The sequence below is a fragment of the Cheilinus undulatus genome, linkage group 10, assembly GCF_018320785.1.
Source record: "Cheilinus undulatus linkage group 10, ASM1832078v1, whole genome shotgun sequence".
NCBI lineage: Eukaryota > Metazoa > Chordata > Actinopteri > Labriformes > Labridae > Cheilinus > Cheilinus undulatus.
The window spans coordinates 16,434,549-16,456,571 of NC_054874.1; the positions used below are offsets into that span (position 1 = coordinate 16,434,549).

Consider the following 22,023-nt stretch of genomic DNA (forward strand, 5'->3'; position numbering starts at 1 on the left):
TCCAAATGGGATTATTATCATTTTCTTGTACTTTTTGGTTACTTTACATTGTTGATATACGTATTATTTTGTTATGAGAGCATCCAAAGATGGAAATAAATTGAATTCAAGACCTATAAGGAGTGTTCATGTGATTTTACTTATTCATGGTAGTGTGAAATCAATTAATGCAAAAATAATCGGGATTATCGTAAAATCGTAATTGTTTCTCTGACAATAATCGTACAAAGACATTCTGTAATCATGACATCCCTAATATAGACACAGACTCTCAACATAGGAAACTGTCCTGATTGGTTGAGAGGTCCAAGGAATAAAGAATACAGACGGATGTGATTTCAGTTTTTTTTTTTATTTTCAGTTTGTGAAATATTTTTTTATAAACATATAAACAGGAAGGGTTCAACCATCCATCACATCCTCTCAAAAATACATCAGTTTACTTAGCCTCAACTCAACATTCACTGATTGATCAATCTGCATCAATCATCTGATCTCAGGTAAATAATCCAGTCCAGGTCTTCAGTAATCTCGCTGTGAATCAGAAACTTTTGGTGCTTTTCCACTGTGTGGTACTGGCTTGACTCATCAAGACACAACTCGCTGTTTTTTATTTCCAATCAGGGATCGTACCTGGCTTGCACCTGGTACCACCTATGGGAGGATCCAAGTGAGCTGAGCTGCATGACACCACTGACTGCCAATTGGTCAGAAAGTATTACCACCAGGAGCCTCACAAGTCGGATGTCTGACATGGGAATCAAACCTCTCTCGTCATACAGCTGTATGATTTCCCAAACTCTGCTGTACTTTTCAAGTACTTCTTCTCGCTGTTAGGAACAGAACTTGTGTCCTTGCTTTTACTAAAAGGCACAGACTGAGAACCAGGTAAACTATCACCTTCATGTCCTCCATTGATGTTGTGTTGGACACCATGGCAGTTTCACGCAGTTGCACCATGACATTGCCTACATTGTGGAGGTTCTATCTAAGTTATGCTGGGAGGGAAAATGCCAGTACCAAGCCTAGTCAAGCTGGTGCCACATATGGAAATGCTCCTACATGAACTCAATAATCAGAAATCAATAATCCAATCAGAAAAACATTCAGAGAAACTTAAGGACAAAGCGAGTGGTCACCTCAATAAATGATCAGCTGACTGTCCATTGATTCATCACAACGTCCATACTCAAAAGTAGCTATGGTGATAATGTCACAGTTTAGCTCCTCCCTTCTTCATGAAGGACACTTGAAACACTGTGGCTGTCGTAAACTGCTATCCTTTCCCATTCTTTATCCTATATGTGACTACTGTTAAACATAGTCGCTGTCCACAGCCTCACCTGGCATCACATAAAGGACTAGTATGAATGTACCGATGTATTGATTGATGTATGTATTGATTAAATTAGATGTAGTCATCATCCACAGGCTCTCCTGGTGTGTCACAGTGATGGAGGAAGAGCACCACTACCCTCTGAAAGACTCCTCTCTTACTCTGCCGGCGCTCTGAGATCTCCTCGCCAATTGTCTCCATACAGATATCAGCTGACAGCTGACCTTTACGTCGCGGAGCATAGATGGTGGCTGTTGAGGGACAATCATTACAAACTTAGAGTTTAATTGATCAGAAAGATGGCAGAATTTACTTGATGCACTGGTAATCTGATAGCTGTATCAATGTATGGATTAATTTATTGTTAATGTACTGATGGCGGTGTGGACTCGACTCACTGCTTTCATCATCCTCAAAGTCGTAGCGGGCGTAGCTGTTGGGCTCAGCAGCTCTCAGAGTCCTCAGCCAGGGGAAATCTGTGATCATGCTGTATGGGGCCCCGTCCACCACTCCTAAACCCCAAAAGAGACGTCTTGATTACAGTGACTACTAGGGAAGCTCGGTAAGGTAATGGTAGACTATGGCTGCATGCTAACTTCGCTGTGCTTTGTGTTGTTGTGTTTCAGAGTCTAACTGTTCAGCTAGGTTTACACTTCTGCCTTGAATTGACGCCGTAGCTACTCAATCATGACCTACGCAGTCATGAGCACTGCATACTTTTGCATTGGTGTCTGCATTGCCCTACAATCCCCTGCCTAAACACTATTCAGCAGTGTGATTTTTATGCCAGTTCCTGGCCCTGCCACCAAATATTTTGCTTGTTTGAGTACACTGAAAATGAGCACATTATGTAGAAGCTTGAGCAAATTTTTTGATGTTGTTAATGCAGGACCTATGATGCTAACCAGTGAGCCAGTCATAGGATTTGCTATCTGCATTGTTTTGTTACAAAGCCATATTTTTGAGCAGTAGCACATTGATTATATGTGTAGGCTCTGCGTGGGGTTCAGAGCCATGCAGCCCTACAGTGTCTGCTACAGCACAGATTTGATGCAGATGTATGAATTAGGTTTTACCCTCCAGTGTGTAGATGTCCCTGCCCCAGGGGTATCGCGGATACTGTTTGATATCTTCCTCGGTCCTGGTGGCTTCTGGGAAAAACTCGTATTTGATCAGCTCCCTAGGGAGACAGGAATAATTACTGATCACTTCTGGTCAATCAGAGAGCAAATCACACTCAGCATGATGCTTAATGTTGTTCAATATAATTAAAGAAATCAACACAGTAACAATATCAAAAATCTAAGACCAGAAATAATCAATATTAATAGTCAAGCCAAGTGGAGATCTGAACAGATCATTAATTGTCCAATCACCATCACATCTGCCATCACCATGGTAAAAGCCAACTGTGTAGCATCACTCACTGGCTGATGTTGGCTATGGTGTCCATCCAGCTGCGGATTCGGACTTTGTTCCTGATGTTTGGAGGATTACTGAACTCATGAACCAAAGCGATGTGGTATGGATATGGACCCTGAAACAGCTGACGCTCCAGAGCGACCGAGTCCACCTATGAAGGGGGACAAACTTAGACTATGTTAAACAGGTGCGTATGTGAGAAACGCTGACAAGAAAAGCATTAATAAATAATTAGTAAGATGCTCTCCTAAAATCAGTTTCCATGGCCACATAAGAGAGGCCAGGTGAACCACCTGGTGCATTGGGCGCATGTAGATGATGCGGTTCCTCTCTGGAGGCATCCTCAGGATCTGATCCAGGACCTGCTCCATGTCCAGCTTCTTACACTGAGCATAGTCGAACCTATTCACGATGGGGGCGGAGTCTACCTTCAGCTGCTTTAACACACGACACCTGGTGGCTACACACATAAACACCATTAAAACTTAGGCCTACCTCTATTTTTAAATTGAGGTTTTTGTGCATATGAAAATTTCCGCTGATATTTTGTATATAAAAATCTGCCTATTTAAGCTGTTAATATCAGCCCCACTAACAAAATTAGTGTAGTTTTAGTCTCATTCAGAGGACCAATGTCAGCTGAAGACCTTTTCTTTATTCATTATCATTCCTTGCACCTTGAAGGGTGTTTTTAGGACTGACATTAGTTAATTTGTTCATCCTCAGATGCCAGTACGGCTTTGTCTTCTCAGAAGTTGTCAAAATGAGATAAACACAAACTGACTGTTGTTGTTTGCACTTTATAACAACTCCAAAATATGCCACAATATTTCCTCAAAAAAGTCCTACGCTTTTCCAAATCATTTGTCTTTGCCAACTCTAGTTTGAACTGCCATCCACATTGCTTAACACTGCCCCCATGATTACTGGTGGTATTGCAATATTTAGACTGTCTATATTAAACTTGAGAATAGAAAAGCCTTTACAGAACAGATGTGTTATGCTACTCACTGTGACAGAAAGTAATCTGAGTACTCTAATGGAGTACTTTGTAATGCATTCCTTTGTAATGTGCACATAGAAAGGTGTGTTACCATGGATGAACATCATCTTGGGACAGTCTCTGAGGACGAGGTCAGTGATCCCACAGTTGGTCAGCGTGATGCCCACCAGGTTCTTGCTCTTCAAGGACAGAACCTGTAGCATACACACAATGTGTTATACATGTGATACATACTAGATATATATCCCAAAGAAGGAGCTGGAAAACCCTGGTGGGAAGAGGGACATATGGGTCGACTTGTTGAACCTGTGGGTTCTTATTCGATAAGAAAAAATTGTATGTATGTAAGAACCTTTATCATGAGTGTATAACCATAAATCCAGTGTATAAGAAACGCTTTTAATATCTCATTTTTCTCCTAGATGGTGTTCTGCAGCCTATAGCCGATGCATCCAATATATTGGTATAAAGTGCAGAGATATGCCACGTCATTACTGCAAATGTGCAGCTAACCCTGTTGCACACTGCACAAGACCCAATGTGATTGAAAATTCACTCCATTCACTGCTCAGAACAAGCTGAATTACATTACAACACAGACCAGACCAGAGGGAGTTGGTGCCACTTTTTTAACTGCTTACAGCATCTCAAGAAACTGAAGAGTTTACCATTAAGAAAACAGAGCTTGTGGAGTACTGGTTTGACTGAAAACACTCCTCTGTTCAAGACAATTGATGTTAGTGTCTCATAACAATCATTGCAGGTTGAAAGCAAACTCCATAAGGTGAAAACACGGTATTAAAAGAGCAACACAGCTGCACAGAAACTGCAGGTTATGCACTCTGCTGAACCTAATGGAAATTCATCTATTTTTCCCTTCAGCAGGCTGTGACTTATATAAGAAAGTGACTTATGTTAGGGGTTTTATGGTTTGAATGAGCAGATATAGACACACGCAAACAAAATCAAGCTGTTTTGCTTTCAGGCTTTTTTAGGCCTTTATCATTGATGAGGAAGTGGATAGAGTCACAAAAGGATGAGAGACAGCGAGGGACGACATTAAGGAAAAGAGCCACAGGCCGTTTTAGTACCCACGCCCACTTTGAGGATAAAAGCCCCCACACTTGGAGCATGACTTTACCGCTAGGCCATCAGCTCCTCAGAATTAGACTGTAGAGTTTACCTGTACATGGTCATCCTCAGTAACGGGGTCTGACGTGCTTGTCGATTTGTCAGACATTCGTTTCCTCCTCACTGACACTCGAGGCCTGGACCTGCACACATCTACGTACCAGGAGGAGAAAAAAGAAGTCATCTTAAGAAAAACAGTGAAAGAAGCAGCATGCAGTTTCCCAGACATGTCCATGACTATCTCCCATTGTCATCTTCTTGTCAATCCTAACTTGCTGCAATTGTTTATTATGGGGATTATGCTGCAATTACATTTAAGGCAGGGTCTACCACTATCAATTTTTCACGGCTGATACTAATAGTGATTATTAATAGTTTGAGATAGATAACCAGTATTTGGAAAATATATGCATTTACACTATTGGTCAATGGTCAAGTCATAAGTGCTGGTAATTTCAATGTAATAGTAAAAAAACAGTCATTGAAAAAACAAAAAGAAATTGACAACTCCAATATAAGATTTCCTATTTTTTACAACCCCCTTCTCTTGTTGTGCTTTTCTCTATCCCTTCTTAACCCCAACAGTTTAGGAAGATGGCTTTGCAACATGAGTATGGTTCTGCTTCAGGTTTCTGCTTGTTAAAGGAAGTTTTCCCATGCCACTGAAGCTTATCTTAATGTTTCTCAGTGCTACGCTCAGGGTGGACTAATGCTGAGTCTTCATAAATAAGATAAAGTGTACGGTCTGACCTGCCCTTCTTTTAAATGTCTGCTGATATCATTGGCTATGAATTGGTGCTATACAAATAAAGATTGACTGATAAAGATGAACAAGGCTATTACTCATATAACATATATTCAGATCTAGTCAGATACCCTAATGGGGGGGAAATAGGGGAAACTGTGAAGAATGAAAACAGAGCCAGAGGGGGGACACACATCACAGTGGAGCCAAAATAGCAAATCTTTTCGTTAATTTTATCTGGAAATATTTTTCAATGATCTGTTGATCCCTATTTTTCTCACTAATTGAGATGGTTTCAATATAGGCACAAGTTACACCTTAAATCTCACACATAGATACCAGTAAGTGGGTAGGGCTTTGTCTTATTTTGACAGTGAGCTCTGTCCTTTACCTGCAATTTTTAATAGATTCCTTTCTCTTCCACTAGAGATGTGCATTTAAGGGAAAATTACTCTCCAAAGTCCAAAAAAATCCAAAAGTCATCAGCGACTATCTAAGAAAACGTTAACTTCTAACAGATGGACCTGGATGCACTTCTGCATTCATTAGCTTGATACAAACACATAATGGAAATTGCTATTAGAGGGCCAACAGATTCAACATTGCTTTGGGTTACTTTTAACTTAAGAAATAATTGATTTCTCCTGTTATTACTACAGTAAATACATTGTTACATTTATCATTTACATAAACTGTTCAGGAAAATACATCGTATCTTAGGTTAGGGGAAGGGAAGTTTGTTTTATCAGCATGGTTTTAACGTCGGCAAGAAATCTACGCTGTAGCTATGCTGTAGTTGTCTACACCCTTATAAGTGCTACTTGCGCATTGCAATACTCTGCTAAAATACCAAGTTTGAGCATGAGTGTATCATGTTGGAGCTGGAGTTGGTATTGATCAGCAGCTGATTATACCATTATTGCAAAGAGGAAAAGAAAGGAGACATAAGAGGGGATGGAAAGTATGGTCACTGGATCAGCTGAGGCAGAGGTTGGGAGGAATTTTTTGCAGTTGTTAAGCCACTGACTGAACATCTGATACTTTCAGATGTCGGTCAGTATATTTCACCAGTTGTATGTCCATCTGCAGCCATTAATATTGGATTAATGCACGCACAGTGTGCCTTTAGACATTATTCAGAGACTGGCAGTCGACCAGGGTTACCGAGCTGACCAATCACAGGGGTGTGTGATCTGCATCATCTTGGAATATAGTCAAACTTACAGTGTAGATTTCACACAGATGTATAAATCAGTTGTGTCACTGAACATTTTTTCTTATTTTCTTAATCAATGGCTTTTAGTACCTCATTACATGAGTAAAGTCACACTCTAACTATACACAAAAACACACAAAGGATTTAGGGTCAACATTTCACTATACTGAGGACAGAGCTGACACACAGACGGATGCTAGTCACTGACATAAGACATTTAACAGGCTACATATTCACGTCTCACCTGTGTCAGGCAGCAGACTCACAGACGACATTCTGCTGCAGGATCGGGTAAGGGGTCTTCTGGGAACAAAGTCCTGATCTCTGTGTGGTCCCTGCTGTAGTCCTGGTCCAGCACCAGGTCTTTCACTGGGTCTCCGGGGCACCCCTCTGGGTTCAGGAGTTCCTGCTGCAGCAGCAGGGCGGCGCTCTGATCCCTCTGTAGTCCTAGTTCCTGTATACCGGTCTGTAGTAGTCCCCGCCCTCCCTGATCCCCCCACAGACCCATAACTGGGTCTCAGTGCAGTCCTAGCTGCTGTCCCTGAACTCCCAGTTCCCCGAGCTGGCCCAGGGTCAGCCCCAGGCCTGTTGGGGGGCTCTGCAGGCTCAGTACTGACCCCCTTACTGCTGGACCTCCTGCTGGTCTCACCTGCAGCCTTTAGGTCTGCTTTGATTTGCTCACTGCTCACCTGGCAGCTCTTCTCACAGCTGCTGCATACCTGAGATCCAACACGATCCCCACCCTGAGTCAATGCCGCGACCTGAGCACCGCCCTGAACCGGTACCACTGCGTGGGTCCCACCCTGAGCCGTCACAGCTGCCTGAGTCCCCGGTTCAGGTTCCGGTGTTGATACAGTGGTGCTCCGCCGCAGGGGGGTCTTTCCTTTACCTGCAGCACAAACACACACTCTAATATTAATGAAAATACACAGACAGGTGAGGGGTTAGGTTTGTTGGGAGGGGCCTACACATTAGATGGTGATGTGAAAGTTACCATGTGGTAAAGGCTCACGCATGTCAGGTGTTTGGCTGCTTATGAAAAATTTCTTTAAAACCATATTACCACTTCTCCCAACAAACCCCTCCCCCTTCATAATGTCTCTTCCAAAACTCCTCTGCACCTGCTATTTTTTGACATCTTTACTAAACACCAGCTGGTAGAGCAAAGGTGTGAGGACATTACAGCAGGAGAAAGACATGCACGTGAATTAAGTTTTTTTGATGAACACAACTGCAATCAAGCATGCTAATTTTTATGGTCATAGCAGTCTTGACAGGCTGAGAGGTGAGCAACTTTACATGTCGTCACTGCAATGAATTGTGGGTCAATACTGTGTCCTTTCTTTTCCCAAAGGATGCTACGGTGTTTCTGAAAGGTGGTGATAAAGGAAGCCTCCTTGCTTCTTTTGGAGAATTCAAATTCCTCTCATCATTTCCATCTCTTAGAACCTTCCGCTACAGATAGGATGTTCCACCTCAATATCTATGATTGTGTGTGTGCCCTGATGATTCTGATTCACCTTCTGTGCAGGTGGGCTGCTGCAAACATGAAGTTGGCATCAGCCGTGAAACAAGCCCCTCCTCCTCCTCACTGTCTGAGTCTGAGATAGCGAGAGGTGGTTTGTGGGCAGAGTCAGGAGGCGGTCTGCTCTGCTGGACCAGACCACTTGGACCTGAGGGAGAAAAACAGTAGGAAACCTTTTAGCCAATCAGAGACTCAGGCTCAATCCCAGCCTACCCTTTGGCCCACTCTGAACCGTTTTGCAGGTTCACGTTGGGGTTGGGTAAGGTGAAGTGCCACGGATGCATGACATAGATTTTCCAGAGGCACACTGAACTGAGTGTTAAGGGAGATCTTCCAGAACGTCTTGCAAATAATTTGCAAGATTTGGTATTTATGAGAATCTAATAAACTAGTTTAATGTTGTTTCAGTACATTATGGTTCTTTTGATTTCAAACAAGCATTAAGCCTCTGTTTACTTAAATGCTGTCTACAAATACAAATACTGGCACTTGAAATCAATGGGTAGGGGTAAAAGGAAGAAATGGGACTGAGCCTCAGACTGCAGCATTTTGTGTGTGTGTTGGTGTGCATGTTTGACCTGCTCGCTCTTCGTCTACAGGTCGTGGTGTTTCAACTGGGCGACTCGGACCTGGAGACTCGTCAGATGTGCCCTGTCTCTCCTCCTGGTCAGCTCCTCTCTGAGGCTCCACTTCCATGTTCTCCTCCTCCAACATCACCTCCTCCTCCTCTTCCTCCTCCTCGTCCTCCTCCATCCCATTCACTTCCACTGCTGCTAAAAACAAGCAAAAAGTCAGTCACTAAGGGGACAGTGCTTATGCTCCTCACACTGCTGCAAGTAAGGCTCAACAGTGTTTCTTGCAGTAAAGATCAGTTTAATTTTCTCTGTAGTGGATTTGCTTATTTGCCATGATGTCGTTACAACCCATGTTACACTGACCACAAGCTATCCAAGGCTGGCCACACACTAGATGATTTTAAAAATGTGAGAGATCACAGACACAAGGACCATTTCAAACAATTTTTCATCTTATATGACTCAGCCTGACCATCAGACTGCTAGAGGCCACACACCTGGTGCCTCACATTAAAGATTCTCCAAACACAGGATTTCCCAGAATCTTGCATGATCAAACATGACTTCAGAATAAAAATAAACATGGATGACTATCAACATTCTTGGCTTGCAGTCCCTTCACCAGAGGCTGGTCATTTGCACCAAAAATCATAAAAAAAGGAAAGCAATGATTGAAATACTGGATCGAATGAAGGTAAAGTTGAGCAGTGAAAGCATGCAACATCTAAACAGTGACACTCCCCTGTCTGCTTGCCCTCATTGGTTGTTATCGGTATTCTGTCTTGAGGATTATTCAAATTAATAACTGTTTGCGACAAGCCTCCATTTAGGATATGCCCCCACGATTGTCGGGGGAGGCAAACTTGGACTTAAATTGGGCGCTAAAATAGTGTATTATGTGCCCAGCATGCAATTTAAGAGTCTGAAAAACTATCAACTTGGAATAAATGAAGGGAATCCCAATGGATCATGGGATGTGTCATTCTTTCACTCCAGGAGAAAAATTATGTACATAGTCTTGTCCCTTTGGCTTTTTCTCTGTTTTAATCCTGTTTTTTGTGCTCAATCAAATGGTTTACAATCACCAGTATTTGGGTAGCTGGTTGGCTTGGTTCCAGGTTTAAAAGTATTTTTAGAAGGATTTTATGAGATGCCAATGGAGGATTTGATTGGGGAGAGTTACTTAAGGACCAGGGGCACAAAAAAAGTGGGTGGTCACTGTTGAGCTGTAACAAACATTACTTCTACTACTACTACAACTACTACTACTGTTACTATTACTACCAATAATAATAATAATAATAATAATAATAATAATAATAATAGTAGCTCATTGGTCGGCATGGTAATGAGCTGCTCTGTTATAACTTACCATGCTGCTGCTGTCTCTGGTTGTTATTGTTGACGTTGTTGTTGTTGACGACAGGCGGAGCAGCAGGAGGGAGGTTGGCTTCATTGTGATGATGGTTGTTGTTGTTGTTGTCGTTGTCATTGTTAGAGTTTTGATTGCTAACCAGAGCTGAGGATACACCGATGCCTGTACCTGCACTCAGACCAACTCTAGCACAGCCCTGAGACATAAACAGACACAAGCTAAGATCAGAACCAAAAAAAGAAGCACAGCCCTATGCATGTTCTATGCCTGACCTGGCCTAGGGCCCATTTCATAAAGCAAATTTGAGTCTGTTAACCCTAAAATGAACCTCTGGTCACAAGCAGAGAATCTAACCCCCTGACTAGAGCTGGGCAATTAATCGAAAAATAAGCAAAACCGACATTTACAGCCTATAACTGACATAAACCTGCTGTGTCTATTATTTCAATTTTTATCCCTTGTAATTCTCTCTCCTAATGCACCACCCCCTTAAAAACAAACTACTGGCTACTGAATACTAGTCACATGATAGTTAGCCAGGTGTTGCAAGACATGTAGCCCACTGTAGACCTAAGACAAGAAGTACTAGTCATGCGCTCATCCTCATCTGGTCCACTAAAAATCAAACACCGGGCTGACTGTGAACGTGAGCAGCAAAGTTATTTTCTATTTTTTATACAACAGTATATATATACATAGATACCAGGGGTGTAACAGTACAGAAAACTTTCGGTTCAGTACGTACCTCGGTTTTGAAGTCACGGTTTGGTACATTTTCGGTGAGGTAATTAAAGCTAATAAATAACAGAATTCATTCTTATTTTTTAAATTGTATTAAAATAAATAGGCTGAATAAATTACATTTAAATTATAAATAATGCTGCAACCTCCTACCAAAAGGTCTTGGATTGATAAAAATGTTAATAAATACATACATTTTTGAATTAATAGGTTATTTATTGATATATTGACATATTAATAACCATTCTTTAAACACTAAAATTTCCCAGCCAACTTGAACACATCATCATACAACTGTAAGTTAGCTTGTCAAGTATGATAATTACCGTGAATCCTGTCGATTTCAACACAGACTTTAGCACTGGATTACTTTTTTAACCAATGGGATCTACTACAAAGGTTGGGAGAACTTTTTCCAGCCCATCTTGGCGGATAAAGATGTTAGAGCCGTGTGAAATCTGAGGATAACTTTACCTATGACGCAGCTGCAGACATGATGGAAATTCCTCCCCCCTTCTCCGAGGCTGATATTTGAAGGTACTGCGTTTAGAATTAGTTTGATTCACAAAACCAGAGCACCATTGTTATAATAAAAAGATCTTAAATCATGGGAAATTCATAACCAGCTGGTGAGACTTTTTGTCATTCCTCCTCATAACAGTGACGTTCTTGTTTGAGTGGTGCCTCTTCAAATGCTTTGATTGATCCACTGGACGACATGCTGTCAGCGAAATACCTGCTGAATAATGTCAGCAGTACTGTTGTTGTCTTTGTCCACTGTTGTATTTTACTCGGAAACAAAGTGTTCCTAAACAGGACACTTTATCTGAGGCTGTTGCTGTCGTTTGCTGTGGTTGTGTGGTTGCCAGGACAGTAAGACAGTAAGTTGTTCTCTGGCTTTCTGTCTGTGTGTAAGCTTCGTTCAACATGTATCCGTTCGGTACACATCTGTACCGTACCAAGAGGCCCGTACCGAGCAGATACAGTACAAATACACGCACCTTTACACCCCGAAAATTTGACTTTTTACAAAAAAGATTTTTAGAACAAACAGAGTAGGAGGTTTGGGGTGGAATAATCATTCATTAATCATAATTGAGGTAAAGAGTTCAATTAATCGTGATTTTGATTTTCGCCATAATCGCCCAGCCCTACCCCTGACACACATATATTTTTATACAGGAAGCACATCTACATTTATTTTATATGTGAGTAGTGTATGAATGCAGGAGTGCACGTGTGTGTACCTTTGGTGGTTCTCTGAACATCTGATCAAGACAGATGAACTCCAGGCTGGGCAGTAACTCAATGAACTGTGAGAAAGATTCCAGTTTGATGGCATGACAGCGAACCAGTGTGAGGTCAACAAGTCGACTCCACCTTGACTGATCTGAGAGAAGGGAGACACATAAAACATCAAACTAAGCAGGGAGTATGAGGTGGGTGTTAATCAGGAAAGGGTTGGAACAAAACAATAAATGGGCAATGTTATACAGGATGTGGCTGATAATAAACGTCAGAGGGGTGGAGTTAAGTGGTAGAGAAGTGTGTCAAAGGGATGTAAAATTCAAGGGAGGGGTTAACAGTAAAGGGTAAGGGTTAATAGTATAGAGGCAGGGTCTTAGCATGTTACCTGTGATCCAGTGGTGAGGGTTGTGCAGATGAGGGCAGTTGTAGATGTGCAGGTATTTGATATTGGTGAACACCTCATTCACCACCTTGATGCCGATGTCGGTGATGATCCCCGGGTTTTCAATGACATCAGCCAGACCATACTTTACAAGCTCAGAATGGCTCATCTTACCTGCAGTCAGAGATAAATCAAACATCATCAGTCTCCACAGGCAGGGTTAATATATCAGTAAAGCTGGTCAACTTTAGTCTGTTAGGGCTTTATTATAATTCATTACATCAGGATGGTTTCATATTAGACCCGGGTCCTGATTTAAGTATATCTGACCTCAAAGTCAGGTTCATTTGAGCAATGTGAACAGAAGAGTACAGTAACTCAGGCACTGATTGATAGGCCTTCAAGACTGGCAGGGCTCAGTGCCAGTTCTCAACATATTAGCTGGAACAAGTGTGGCATTGAGGCACCCCATCAACATCAACCTCCCTTCCCAAAACCTCCAGCATTTTGAACCCTAAGTGTTGGCGGGTGTGCTCACACTGTAGCAGGAACTCATCCACGTATCCCAGATGAAGAGTCTCAAACTGAGGAAACTCAAGTTCAGCCATCTTGAGAGCAGAGAAGACTCCGTCTTTAGTGAGTGAAGGCTGAATCCTCAGCTCATGAAGCCTGAAAATCACATGCAGAGAAAGAGGGAGAGAAAAAGGGGTGAGAATATGTTAAAGAGATATATTTTATGTTAACTTTAAAAAAATCATACACAATTAGCTAATATATATTTTATCACCGCAATCAATGAGTTGATATAAATTTTATCATCATGATAATGGACAAGTGGGGGGGCATCTTGTATTGATTTAAAGTTTGTGACTGGTGCAGAACCTGCGAGCAGCTGTGATGATGAGGTATCCCAGGTCCACTTCCAGGGCGTTCTTACAGGCTCCAAACACGATGGTGTGCAGGTTCCTGAACCCTCCTACAAGCAAGATTAAAAGATTGATTAAATGGATTCATTGGTAAAAATCAGAGTATCTCTCAGTTAATGATTTGACGAACAGCTCACCTGATCTCCAGCTGTCCTCCACAACGTGTTGGATCAGACCGCCCAGGAACGGCACCCTCACCAGCTCCAGCTGCTCCAGGTTGCGTGCAGAGGCGAGGCCAGTGACCAGCGGGACGTACTTCAGAGAATTGGTGGGCCCTGCACAGTTCCTCATCACAAATGTCCTCAGGCTCACGCACAGGAAGTCCTTAAATGGCTGAGGCTTCGTCAGACGCACCCATTTCAGGTAGAGGTGACGCAGCATGGACACACAAGGGATCTCCGGCACATTCACTCCTACAACACAAACATAGACGCATGCACAGTTGAGTACAGTTTAAAGTTGTTTAATACTTCAATTCCTTTTGATACTGTGTGTTTTTTAAACAATGCTATCTGTTTTATTTTATTGATGGATGATATCAAAAACTGTTAAAGCTTAAAAAACACACCTTTCATATTTAAGATAAGAAAAGGTAACACTCCAATGTCTGATTGCTTGGAATTTTGTTTTGCATTACAAGCTCATCAATCCTCAAATTACAATCACATTACCAGTACACAACACACAGGATTGTGAGAACAGGACCCTGAGTTACCAGCAGGACGTTTGGAAAAGGTGGTAAAGGTTGTGAGGAGTGAGACAAACCCTTACTCCTCACCTATTCCCCCCACTTTTCCAAATACTATTGATGTATTTATGCCTTTAGACAGTGTCCAACATTTGTCTGCTACTGTTGAAAACTGATGATAATAAATAGTCCAATATTGGGTGTGTGAGATGTCTATTTTGTTGCCATCGTAACGAACTCGGTCGTGAATTATAAATTATGTTCAGACTAGGTTAAGACTAATCTCTTACCAACTTTAAATTCACCAGCCACACCTTTCTTTATTTTTCACCATATTCTCTATTTTAATCGGCTGCATGCTGTTATAATTTATAACATAATCAAGTTTTATAGTAAACTAGTAACAGGTTATGACAGGGTATGTACAGAAAATCAAAAGTTAAATTTAATACTTTTTAAGACCTTTTACAAGACCCTCTCAAAATATTTAAGACATCGCATCTTTAAATTCTAGCCGGTTACATTAGGAACACCGTTATTGTGTATGTTTTGTGCAGATTGTAAGATGAAAATGTGACAGCATAGACAAGAAAATGCAGATAGTATTTGTTTTTGTAGTATGCAAGTCAAGCTTTCTTTGGGATACTTGTAGTGCTAATATTAACAGACTCTGTGCTAGTATCACACTATGCAAGCACTTCACTGCAAAGCTCCTATCTATTTGCAGCCTCGGCTCAAACACCTACTCTTAAATTTACCTATCATCTACATGCACACATCACTTGATTATATAGCTACCTTGCTTGCTAGGAACCCAGCAAAGCTTTAAATCAATTTTTCAAATTGGAGCTGGCTCCTATTGTTCCACTGCTGTTACAAAATCAAAGTACTTCTATGGCAAATCAATCATTGTAAAGTAATACCGGGTAATTAAAATAATTTAAGTAAATAATGGTCTGTTTAAACACTTCATCAACAGATAGACTCATTTTGAGTGACACCAAAGCAACATAAGGTCGAACCATTTGAGCATGAGGCCAACTGTAAATATTTGAGGAGGCGAGGCTATTTGGCCAATGAGTGTGTAGAACCCCCAGGCTCTGCTAATAACGTCAGAGCAAAACAGGCAGAAAATGTGGATTCAATTCATGTCAAATCCTGCCATCAGGACCAGCAGGGTAGTATCTATCTATCTATCTATCTATCTATCTATCTATCTATCTATCTATCTATCTATCTATCTATCTATCTATCTTCATTATCAATCTATCTACAGTATCTATCTAAATCTTACCCACTAGATGCAGAGTCTGTATTTTGGCCGTGGTGGGGATGGTCAGTTTGTTCTCAGCAGGAATTGGAAATGCTCCATTTCGATTCCGGAACTTTCCCAGGATGTGGACCTGAGGCATGTAGTTCCATATGGCCTCCACCAGCTCCAAGTGAGACGTCTCCACACCCTGAAAACACGTAACCATGACATCTTTACACACTGGACACAAAAGATAAAAATAGGCTAGTGCTGTCTGTTCATGCCACATTGTTTTCCAATGGCTGATGTTTGTCATCGGAGCAGATATTGGCCAATGTTGTTGTTAAACTGATGCATGGGTGCATCCCTGGTCATGTGATGTTTAAGGCGTTATAAAGTTAATAGAGGGTATCCCTCTTGACTGACCAGCAAGATGTGACAGCTCATGTATGGTGTCTGATGCCATGTATATATACAAATCTCTAACCAGCAGGTTAACACTGCTAATGCTATTGAAGTTTAATGTTTTAATTGAGAGTATCTCTCTGACTAACCAGGAGGTTAGGACAGGTCTGCAAAGCCTCAAGCACTCCGGGGATGCTGAAGGCCTCATATCCCCGCACCCGCCTCCTCTCCAGGTATCGAGGGTGGAGTCCGTACAGCTGCTCCAAGTCTGGCATCTTCCTCAGGAGGAGTAGGAAGCTGCTATCTGTGAAACCTCACACATGAAAAACACAGGAGCACACTTACAGTGCTTGTTATATCAGATGATATCATTTGTATCTCAGCTCATCATATATTTTAACAGACTACATTACATCACATCAGATATTCTGGTCTGATATGATGCAATTTGTGTTTGAAAACACTGTGACCTTTCTGTGTTTACCTGCGGGCATGTACTCCCACCATCGTCCTGCACACAGGTCGACCACCTTCAGCACTCTCAGGTAAAGAGTGACTGCCTCCCTCAGCTTCCTGGACAAACTCTCCATACACAGGATGTCCTTCAGGGGCAGGTACCTTCATAATAAGAGCACACATAACTTTATAATAAAAACACTATGCTTACAGGATATCCTTCAGGGGCACGTAACTTAAAAATAGACGTGCACACCTTTAAAATAAAAATACTATACACACAGGATGCCCCTCAAACACCTTTACTATGACAACAGCAGTTTGGACCATAGTTAGAGTAAGTTAACCATTGGTCCAAGAATTTTGTATACTTTAGTCAATCATAGACAAATGGAGGACCATTTATGTTAAACCAAAGAAGTGGCATCTTCATGCCCCAATTACATGCCGGTATTATTCAGACCTAAGCCCTGTGTCTGAGCAGTGTGACTAAGACATTTATACTTAAGTGGTTTTCAAACTTTTTTGGCCCAAGGCACACCTGAAATCAAGCCAAAATGTAAAGGAACACCATATTAACATACAATAAAAACTCTTTAACACATATTACAGTACTGTTGGTTTTTGCTACTTGTTATACAATTGTAATAATAATGTATGGTTGTACACAGTCCCGAGGCACACCTAGCCCTGCCTCAAGGCTCACCATTTGGGAATCGTTGCTCTGGATCCTTTATCAAACAAGTTTGTTAATATATGTACTAATACCTTATAAGTTACATAATACTGCATGTATTGTGCACACACATACTGCTAAATTTATGCCCTGCTAAATTTAACACGCTGCTATTAAAATCCAATTTCTTCTCTATGATTGAATTAATCAATCAACCAATCTATATTTTAGTAGAGCTACAATTCAAAGGCTGTCAAAATATTCACTTCTTTTTTATCCCAATTTTTTTGAACAATCCAATCTCCTTTATTTGAATAATTGATAGAATCAAAACTATTAAAGGTGAAAAAAATCATCCGTATATATCATCCGTCATATTTTGACCAAGAGGGAGAAAGCTCAGCCTAGATTGCATAAATATAAAGGCAACATTTGTAAAAGTTGGTGCAAATGGAGAAGAGTGAGGCTTTTCTCTCCATCTGCCCCCACTTTTCCAAATGTTACCAACGTATTTGTGCAATTTAAACAGTGTGCAGGAGTTTGTCTGTAATGTTAAATTATTAAAAACAATAACCTGCCCAATATTTGGTACCTTGGACTTCTATTTTTGTTTCCATGATATCGCACCTCATCCTAAATAAGAAATTATTACAGTTCAGAACAGTAAACCCTGACACTGCTTGTGTTTTCTCAGCCAACGTTCATCCAGCCTTGCTAGGAGTGATAGAAATAGCAGGCTCAGCTTATTTGTCACAGCTGGGGCCGGTCTTTCAGTTACCTAACAGCTCTTCATTTCGTACTATTTTGCCTTTCTTATATCTTTAAAATAACAAAAAAAAATAATGGAAAAAGAAACTGTTTCTTGAACAGGAGCTCATTTGTGTCATCCACATGAAAGAGCCAGCTCACCCTCAAATTACGCATCATGACTCTTTTGTAACTCACTGTCTTGAATTAAGTTATCATTCCAATATAACAAATGTGTCACAAGATTGATTTGCTACACTGAATATCATCCGTACTTTAAAAACATGACAATGACAACATGAGGAAGAAAAGCTGTTTACCTCAACACAAAACATGGCATGCTTAGTAATTGAACATTACTATTGCTGTTGCCTTGACCAATCAACAGACTGCAGTCAGTCTAACTCCAACTGTCAGGGTCAAACGGGTATGCCTGGTCCCAAACAAAAAATGTCAACAATGAAGGACAGTACAGATAAGTTATTTTGGGATCGCTACAAACTTCTGACTTTGGAAAGGCAAATAGCCTAATTGCATACTGTGCTGAATTGAACTAAACCAGACCACTCTGTGGGCACGCAGCTTAACAGAGCTGCTGCCAAACAGAGCTGTTCATTAATGTAACACATGACATTAAACACACATGAAGACAACATACCTGAAGATGTGGCAAAGGACTTCATGTGACAGCTCATTGATGTAATCTTTGAGCTCGCTTGCTCTCAGAGACACCTCCCCTCCAACAGTGCCACCAATAGGTGACTGGAGTTTGGACGCCTTCCTCCTGGGACCCATCACTGCACACACACACACAGATTCATGTTAAAGGTGATTTTCATCATCTGGCTGAATTCATTTATATTTTTTAATTTTTAGTGTTCTGACTGGACAGGAAATTTCTGTAGAATCCATTTATATGATTGTCCATTTTATTTAAAGAAAAGTATATCAGTAAATGTTTTGGACCTTAATCTAAATGGCTTCTAGACATCTAATGAGGCCTAAATAAAGAAACTAGATCAAGTTTTTTCACTGTCTAAATTGTACAGTGGTGCATTATCCTGCTGGAAGTGGCCATCAGGGATGGCTCTAGTCATAAAGGGATGGACATGGTCATCAACAATACTCAGGTAGGCTGTGGCATTTAAAACATGCTCAGTTGGTACTACATGGCCCAAAGTGTGCCAAGAAAATATCCCCCCACACCATTACAACACCACCAGTCTGATACGTTGATACAAGGCAGGATTGGCAGGATTGCCAAATTCTGACCCTTCCATTTGAATGTCACAGGTGAAATCAAGACTCATCAGACCAGGCAAAGTTTTTCCAATCTTCTATCGTCCAATTTTGGTGAGCCCATGAGAATTGTATCCTCAGTTTACCATTTAGCTGACAGGAATGGCACCTAGTATGGTCTTCTGCTGCTGTAGCCCATTTGTTTAAGGTTCCACATGTTGTGCATTTAGAGATGGTATTCTGCATAAGGTATTCTGGTATGGTATTCTGCACTTAGTTAACAAGTGGTTATTTGAGTTACTGTTGCCTTTCTAACATCTCCAACCAGTCTGCCCATTCTCCTCTGACATCAACACAACTGTTGCTCACTGGATATTTTCCTTTCTTTGGACCATTCTCTGTAAACCCTAGAGATGGTTGTGCGTGAAAATCCCAGTAGATGAGCAGTTTCTGAAATACTCAGACCAGCCTGTCTGACACCAACAACCACGCCACATTCAAAGTCACTTAAATCCCCTTTCGTCCCCATTCTGATGCTTGGTTTGAACTTCAGCATGTCCTCTTGACCATGTCTACATGCCTAAATGCATTGAGTTGCTGCCATGTAATTGGCTGATTATCTATTTGTGTTAACAAGCATCTCTTATGACACTAGTGCAATAATTGATCTGGAGAGACAGGGAGGTATGTGTGTCTATACCATTCATGCTTTCGTGACTTTAAACTTAACTTTAATTTGCCTCCCAATGGCTTCAGGCTCCACTTGGACTCGAGATTTGTGCTCATACCCACTCTTTTATCTTGTATTTGTTGCACAATGCAAATTCAAGCTGAACGTCAGTCCCTCACAATATGCATAACCCTCTGCATGCAGAGCGTGAGGAGCCACTACTGAGTGCTGACACGATGGAGAGGATGTCACCTGCAGCAGGTGATAGACAGGGTTGGTTCAAGGGATACACTAAACAGGCAGGCATCGCAGAGCCAGAAGAGCACTGCCTTAAACAACCCCTGAGTGTTTTTGAGTATCAGTCAGCATAATTCCTTGTTTTACATGACATATTTTTATTTAATTGTCATTGCTATGAAGATATTTGTTTTCACATCAAAACTGAAGAGGTGGTTTTGAGTGTTTTTGGGTCAAAAAAGCCAAATTACATTGATCATGAGTAATTTCTTCAATCAATAAAAGGGTAAAACATCCAAGGGGAGAATACTTTTATAGGCACTGTATGTTGGCTACAATTGGAAAAGAGCACAAATTCGTTAGCAATATTTGGAAAAGTGGGTGGCTATGGCGAAGAGTTAATCCTTGCTTCTCACCAATTCCAATCCTATACTTATTTGTAACTGTCAGTACTTCTTCTATAAATCTTAAAAAAGTCGGTATGTTTCCCACCCCTACCTCTGGCTCATTAACAGACTCTGGTTGAAGTAATTGCTTCATTAGTCAACAAATATTGTTCAGGTTGATGATCACTTCGATGGTTACCATGGAAACGAGCCCGGCACGAGGATGATGATGTGTACGGATTAGAAAAATTTATAATTAACAATATTTAATACTGACTGTGGGATATTTTATTGTAACTTTGGCAATAAAGTATAAAACGCAGGGTAAGCCCATTGCTAGCTAACAGTCAGCCAACCGTTCAGGTGTTTGTTTACACCTGGAGAAAGTTCACCTGTGCGTTAAACGTCACTATAACCAGTTCTTTGTCAGCTAGCTCAGCTGTTAGCATAGCCTGAGCTAACACAGTTCACAAAGACAGAAGAGAACAAAGCTGCTTGCTAAGTATGAAACAGTTAACATGTTGCTAACATACCTGAATGGTTCCGCTCGACAGGTGAGTCTGTGGCAACATCCTCTGAAATATGAACATTAAACAACAAACTACCAACAACCAACAACTACACCAGCCAATAACACTGTGGATTCTTCTTCGTCGGATTCTCAGCCTCAACTTCTTCTTCTGGGCCTTTAATGGTCGCTGACTCACGCTTAAAGCTGCGTCGTCGCCCTCCATTGGACTGGAGGCGATGAAAGTTTATTTCCTATTCCTAAAGGTTTCTTTATGTTAAACGAACCTGTGACATCGTTAATCGTGTAGTTCAGCTTCTCCTTATTTAGAAATGTAGTTTTCTACTCCGTCTATGACTTACTTATTTTTCTATTATGATTTTACGTGTTTTGCAGCTCTTCTCTCTTTTAATCTGTTCCTCTATTTTTCTGTTATCCGCCTTATTCCTGGGGGGTCTACTGTAGCTACGACTGTGTGCGGAACATCCTGTACAGTTACAATAATAGCAAAATCGCGATTCTTGCAGTGAATTACAAATGTGATTTACAGCTGCAATTGTTTGGAAGGAATAAATCTAAGCCAATGTAGCAAGTAATGCTTTATTTTTGTTAAATGAAAGATCTTGCTAAATGTTATTATATGCTTAACACTAGAACCATCAGAATTCTCTACAGTGCTGCTAAAAAGTATTCTCCCCCTTGGATGTGGGCTTCTGACCATTTTTGTGTCTTATTTTGGCTGACCGCTGAGGCCAGCCCCATAGCTATGGTCAGCCCTACAGATGGGTCTGTCTGTGTCTGGCTGAGTGACTGAGTGACTGATGCTACTATACTGTGCATGTACGGAGGCCTGAGAATCCTCATCTGATTGTTCATCTCTGATCGGCTCCTCCTCACAGCTTTGTTCCGCCCGTTGGGGGTCTTGGATGACAGAAAAGCCACTTAACATCCTCCAGGTAAGTGCCAGGTTTGTCAATCATACTGTCATATCCCTGAGCCCCATGAACAATGACCTCAGCTCCATGCTGCTTGGGTGATAGCCTGAGGACTGGTGGGCTGCACTGATAGAGAAGAAGGCTCAGCCATACCTCCATCACATAGATGTGTGGCTGCATCGGCTATCTTACCTTCTCC

The 22,023-nt window shown here is 41.3% G+C and overlaps 1 protein-coding gene across 2 annotated transcripts; it reads right to left on the minus strand.

The window, feature by feature from the left end:
- Positions 1–333: 333 nt before the first annotated feature.
- On the minus strand, positions 334–21,053 carry fbxo38 (F-box protein 38). 2 transcript variants are annotated; one of them, XM_041797827.1, is made up of 21 exons: positions 20,915–21,053; positions 18,508–18,646; positions 16,455–16,588; positions 16,120–16,283; positions 15,608–15,773; positions 13,763–14,038; positions 13,582–13,675; positions 13,238–13,368; positions 12,703–12,873; positions 12,317–12,459; positions 10,326–10,524; positions 8,957–9,148; positions 8,374–8,526; positions 7,098–7,742; positions 4,945–5,045; positions 3,853–3,955; positions 3,052–3,218; positions 2,764–2,909; positions 2,413–2,516; positions 1,735–1,848; positions 334–1,587 (listed from the first exon to the last, which is right to left on the minus strand). In XM_041797827.1, the coding sequence occupies exons 2-21, from the start codon at positions 18,642–18,644 to the stop codon at positions 1,409–1,411; spliced, it is 3,519 nt and encodes a 1,172-aa protein (XP_041653761.1). In that variant the 5' UTR covers positions 18,645–18,646; positions 20,915–21,053; the 3' UTR covers positions 334–1,408. The 2 variants fall into 2 exon arrangements, with proteins under 2 accessions (XP_041653761.1, XP_041653760.1); XM_041797826.1 differs by having other exon boundaries at positions 8,957–9,151.
- Between the last annotated feature and the right edge of the window lie 970 nt (positions 21,054–22,023).

Coding starts and splice junctions, on each gene's coding strand:
- fbxo38 (XM_041797826.1), bottom strand. CDS start 18,644: ATGGGTCCCAGGAGGAAGGCGTCCAAACTCCAGTCACCTATTGGTGGC. Junction 15,774..16,119: donor AGACCTGTCCTAACCTCCTG/GTTAGTCAGAGA, acceptor ACGTGTTTTCAG/GGTGTGGAGACGTCTCACTT. Junction 7,743..8,373: donor GCAGCCCACCTGCACAGAAG/GTGAATCAGAAT, acceptor TTTGTGCTGCAG/GTAAAGGAAAGACCCCCCTG.